Source organism: Urtica dioica, chromosome 11 (assembly GCF_054948205.1).
Source record: "Urtica dioica subsp. dioica isolate 48M chromosome 11, U.dioica_male_clone48M_v1_H2, whole genome shotgun sequence".
Lineage (NCBI taxonomy): Eukaryota > Viridiplantae > Streptophyta > Magnoliopsida > Rosales > Urticaceae > Urtica > Urtica dioica.
Genome location: NC_142766.1, coordinates 15,217,386 through 15,223,227, shown reverse-complemented (window position 1 = coordinate 15,223,227; position 5,842 = coordinate 15,217,386). Strand labels below are relative to the sequence as shown.

Sequence of the window (5,842 nt, the reverse complement as noted above, 5' to 3'; positions counted from 1 at the left end):
TGATATATATATATATATATATATATATATATATATATATTGTGAGTTAAAATTCTACACGCACGCAGATAATCGATGCTAAATAATTAAGTTATCCACAATTTGTCATCACAATCAACAATTTGAAATGAGGACTAGCGGGAGAGTGAGCTTCACCGTGGAGATCACTCCGTACATTTTTTGTTCAATTCTAAGTCAAAGTTTTTTCTACCACAGTTGCATAAAAAAAAATGTTAAGCACGTATATTTGGATGAGATTTTAGAGTCAAAATGACTTCAAAAAAGGAAAATTCGAAAAAACAGCTTTTTTTTGGGACTGCTCCACAGTCATGGCCATGTTGGAACGCAGCGACTCTCTGCAACAAGTTGATCACTGTACAATGATTTTAAAATTGGTCGTAACTTCTTACTTCGATGTGCGATTTTCGCAAATAAATATGCGTTTGAAAACTAAAAAAAAAAACTCTATTAAATTGTGAAAATATATCATCCAAAATCATCAACTTAAAATCTCAAATCATAAAGAAGAAGGCACCATGTTTCTTGTATCTCTATATAATTTGTAAAAAAATCTTCAAATCACCCAAAAAAATTGCTCCATTGCCCTCAAAACACTTTTAGCTCATGAAAACTCTATAAAATCAAAGAAAACTATAAAAAATAATATCAACACACCTATAAAATTGCTTCGATTCAAGCTCAAAAGCACAACAAAGTGTGTATATAACACACTGATTGTTAATGTCAAAAAATGGATCGACACTTAAAATTGACCACGGTTCGATATAAGGCCGGACCCTACGATCGTGCAGTGGTCAAATGATGAAGAAATTCCTAAAGTCCCCACCTTTGCCTCGCCGGAAAGTGATTTCCGGCTACTCGCCATGTGAAACAAGAGATATAAGTGAGCTAGAAAGGAGTGGAGGGTTGGCCACTCTTTGGTTTCATTGATGGGTTGGCAACGTCAGAGATGTCCAATACTTTTGCAAAAGAAGGGTTGGTGACGTCAAAATGTCCAATAGAAAAAAAAATATTCAAGCAGTAAGAACAACTATAATGGGAAATGCTTTAGCATATAGATATTCAAAAGAAAGAAAATCTGGAATGGGTTTGGGTTTAGTGATGCTTATCTGCTTTCTAGGCTTCAAAACCACTGAATATCTCAACATCTATGCGTCAAAGCTCGTCTCGGAGGTCTTCGCTGATGGAAGCCTTCTCAATGGACCTTATTTGTCCTTTGTCAACGGCGTTTGGTCTAAGAAATCTGATGCATAAAAATTGAAGCTTAGTGATTCCCACATTTTGAACGAGAGCTCGGTCGAAGTGCCCTTCGTGAAAAAACACAAAGAAAAATTAGTCGAAGCCTAAAACGGATTCGAAATTCTTGGGCGACCATACAAAAATCAAAATAAAGAGTGGCGCCGCTTCACGATGTATATAATTCTCACAAGTGTATTTTGCTAATAGAATAAAGGAGATCTGTCCACATTTATTCCTAGATACCGCCATTTCTCTAATATATTTTGGACATTTGGGATAAGTTACATAAAAGAACGACCATAAGCTTTTGACACAAAAAAAAAAATGCTCATCTGCGTTATGAATACTGGGTTGGGCCCTGGGTCCAGAATTGAAGTAAGCCCTACAAATCCCAGCGAAATCTAAAGTCTTAACCTCATTTGGGTTTAGGTTCCCCAATGAGGCCTACTCACACTGTCTTCTTTCTCGTGACATGACTGTGTGTACTACTGCAAAAGTGCCAACTCTCATTATAATTTTTTTTATTGAACGGCTCGGATTCAATCTTGATATCTTCCTTGTTTGGATCATCAGAATTCATGGTGTGCCTTTGGGATGCGTAACGTACTGACACGGAAGCTTACAGAAAACTCGCGTGCCTAAGATTTTCATTTTTTTAATAGATTTTGTTTGGCCTTTTTATGTGAGGTTTTGTACTATCTATTTAATTCCAAGTAGTTTACGTTGATTCCAAGTAAATAATTTCCATTCTATATATACCATCTTTAGCAATGCTCGGACCGGAATGTCGCGACTCATCAGTCATCGCTAAGCAATTAGTACATTATCGACTAATAATGGCTTCATTCATTATCATCCGAAAATTTAGAATTTCCATGGTCCGAACAAAGTGTATTCAGTAAATGGAATTGAGTGTCCTTTTCATATTTCATTAAAAAAAAATACAATGAATTTTGTTGATTCAGTAACAATTTCAGATTGGTCATAAAGGCCCACTATATATTTATCTAACAAGTCTATCGAAAATAAAAAATTGATTGGTATTTGGGCCAAAGGGAAAGTTATGCTAGGGTTTTGAATATATAATCTACCGCTAAGTCGCAACTTTTCAAATACATGCGTGCAAAATGTTTTGTATTATGCTATGCATACGGGGAAAGATTATATAATATACGACAAGTTTATTTTAAAAATTTTGAGCGGAGAAAAATAATAAGAAAAAGTTAGAAATTAGTTCTAGAGATGTTTTAGAGTTTCAAAATAGAGACACACTGCTTTTAATTTTTTGTCTTCATGTCCATAGCATACACACACATGAAGTATTAAAATAAAATAAAGTTTAGAAACTGCAACAAGGCCTAGAGATTCCCGGTTCGTTTTCCGAGTTCAATACATATAATAATTAATTTGTAGTAACCTTTTTTTTTTTTTTTTTTTTTTTTTCAAACACTGTTTAAGTCCGGTGTTTTAATTTTTAAACATATGATTGAAACGCCGAAACCAAAATTCTTTTATAATTACTTAAAGTTTTTGGAGGCAAAGGTTACTTAGGAAAAACACTCACTTCTCTCACTCTGTTAAAAGTCGCCAACAAGTAGACACGCCTAAACTTCTGACAAAAGAAAAACCATCACAGTTTAGAAATGGCAAACCTTTTCCAGAGCTCTTGAAGTTCAGCTCTTCTCATCTTCATCTCTCTCATCTCAACCAAGATACCTCTGTTTCTTAAAACTGCGTAAGATTTCATTATTACTAATGGATTGCTTTTCATGGGCTATCAGCTCAAGTTTTAACCTTTTTTTTTAGAGTTTAAACTGTTCTTGTATCTAGTAGTTTTTTTAATTAATTTTTATTCTAGTTCTAGATTGTTTAAATAATAAACCCCGTTGCACCATGAGAACAAACCCTACATCAGGTCTTTTATTATTATTATTATTATTATTTTTTTTTTTTTGGCTTGTTTGATTTGATGAATGTTATGCTATATATATTGAGCCCTGTAATAACCCTCTTAATTTTTTTTTTTCTTTTCACATTCAGAGCCTAATAATCTGTGTCTTTGTGATTCATGTAGTGATAATTTTTTTTGAACTCTTAAACAATGGAGATTTGTACGATTAAGCCATTGAAGACCTCTTCGAACTTGTCCGAAATGGTCTCCAAGTTCGCCAAGGCCTGCAAACTCAGATCCATCGGCGTTTTTCCGTTGGAAAACCCGCTTCAGAACTGTGATAATAATAGTAATAATACCACAGAGAGTGACAGCTCGGAGAAGATCAAAACCCCAAACAAATCCGATGTTCTTGGAGCCGCGGAGATCGCCGAGATTTTCGACATTGTCTCGGCCTTGAAGTTCGCTTATGTCAGGCTTCAAGAGGCCCACATTCCTCACGACCCGAAGATGATCGTCGAGGCCGACAAGCTCGTTATGTCCGAGCTCGAATCGCTCTACAAGCTCAAACGGGCCCACAAGGAGAATCGCCTCGCAAAGCCGAATCCGAATCCGAAGCTGACTCGGTTCCACCGGAAGATCAGGGCCACCGAGAGGCTGATCGGGGAGCTGAAGTCGAGGGCTAAAGCCAAGAGCTCCGAGGCCGCCAGGCTGGCAAACGAGCTCAGAGAAATCGAATCGCGGAACGAGAAACTGAGCGACAACGCGAACGACTTTCGCAAGGCGTTCGACGAGGCTTCGAAGTCCATCCATGATTTCGCGAAGCCGTTGATCGGGTTGATGATAGCGACGGGTTGGGATTTGGATCTCGCCGCTGAGAATTCGGTCAGATCAAGCAGCGGAGAAGAAGAAGAAGGACCGTTCTTCTCGAGAAGATCAGACAAGAAATACGCCATCGAAGCCTACATAGCTCGAATCATGTTCGGAGGAATGTCGTTCTTCGAGCTGCGCGATCTGGACCGCTTGATGAGGTTCGACGACCCGATCGACGCTCTGATGGAAGACCCAGGCTCGGAGTTCGCGAAATTCTGCGGGAAGAAGTACTTGGCAGTCGTTCATCGCGCGATGGAGGCTTCGTTCTTCGGGAATTCGGATCACAGAGAGCTTGTTTCGATGGGGAAGCATCCGAGGACTCAGTTCTACCAGACATTTGCGAGAATGGCGATGCGGATTTGGATTCTTCAAGGCATTGCTGGGTCGTTGGGTCGGAAACCGAAAGCCTTCGTTGTCAAGAGAGGAAGCCTCTTCTCGGAGGCTTATATGGAGTCCGTCGGGGACGAGAAAGGAGAGTCGGTTTCTGGGGTCGTCGAGTTCATGGTTATGCCCGGCTTCAAGATCGGAGCCACAGTGGTGAAGTCCCGGGTTTATGCTTCGATAGCCCGAGAGTCGAATGGCAAGTGATTACTCTGGTAACATTGACCTTGTTGTCTTTTTGAAAATGTTAATATTTAGCTTGTTGGAGTTGAGATTTAGTTTATAGCTAGAAGGGTTTTCGGACTGGGTTTTAAATGTAAATACGTATCTAGCTACTCATATTTCAAGCCAAATCTATGAAGCTTAACTTTGTTCTAATTTTTAAGGTTGATTACTGACAGTTTAAATCCAATGCCATTTTCTGAGAAGCCAAGATCGCTTCTTTAATGACATCATGGTGGGTTTGTGTTTTGGAAACCGAGCTTGTTGTCTTTGGAACATGTTAATAATTAAATTTAGTTACAATTTGTTGGAGTTAATTTTGTTGATTATATCTACTCATAATGCAATTCAATCTATGAAACTTGACCCATGTTCTTTGTTGTTTCTTCATCAACAAGTTACCCTTCTTCTACCTCTCAGATTGATCACAAAAACTGAAATCCGATGGTAATTGTTGCGATTTTTCCGTACGCAAGTGCACGTAGTCGCTCAAGTAGTAGAGTTCGTAAGTACGAGTCGATCCCACGAGGAAAATGTTTAATTAAATTGACAAGATTACTAGCACGAATTGAACCCAATGATTTGATGATTATGATGGTTATAAAAAACGAACGAAAATTAAAAGCAATTAAAATACGATAGATCACGATAATGAGAAAGCAGGAACTATGGCTTCACAAGTTATTCCTATGGTTTGGATTCGGAAATTAAGCACAAAACACACACTCTTATGTTTGCTAATCACGCTCACGATAATGGTAATCTAAGATTTCTCTCGAACATCTAAGAATCTAAACCTATGCCGGGATATCTTCTCTCGATCTCAACCCCTAAAAACAATGGCTAGCATTAAAAACAAGAACGTTCACACGACTCCGAAACAGCCTAGCTATGTCTAGCCTAGGAATGTATCCCGGTAATTTAATTCTTGTGCACGACTAACCTAATCTCTTCCGAGCATTAAGCAATCCTAATATCATGAACACGGTAGCTAATCGAATTCAAGCATTACACACGGAATTAAAATAAACAAACATTATAGAGCATATGAACATTAATTTGATATGAATGAATCCATAACCATATTCCTAACTTGTTACACCATAGCCCTTAAAGAATTTAGTGCATGATTGAACGTGAAATAAACGGCGATGAATATAAAGCAATCATGAATAAAACTGAATTATTTTAATAAAAACGGGAGTTCCAAAGATT

At 37.9% G+C, this 5,842-nt stretch overlaps 1 protein-coding gene across 1 annotated transcript; it reads left to right on the top strand.

Annotated features, from left to right (window-relative positions):
• The first annotated feature begins 2,798 nt into the window (after positions 1-2,798).
• LOC149381570 (MYB family transcription factor) lies at positions 2,799-4,898 on the top strand. Its single transcript, XM_089629997.1, has 2 exons — positions 2,799-2,995; positions 3,335-4,898. The coding sequence occupies exon 2, from the start codon at positions 3,362-3,364 to the stop codon at positions 4,610-4,612; it is 1,251 nt and encodes a 416-aa protein (XP_089486123.1). The 5' UTR covers positions 2,799-2,995; positions 3,335-3,361; the 3' UTR covers positions 4,613-4,898.
• Positions 4,899-5,842: the final 944 nt, after the last annotated feature.

Excerpts from the sequence above, each read along its gene's own strand:
- LOC149381570 (XM_089629997.1), top strand. The coding sequence starts at position 3,362 with ATGGAGATTTGTACGATTAAGCCATTGAAGACCTCTTCGAACTTGTCC.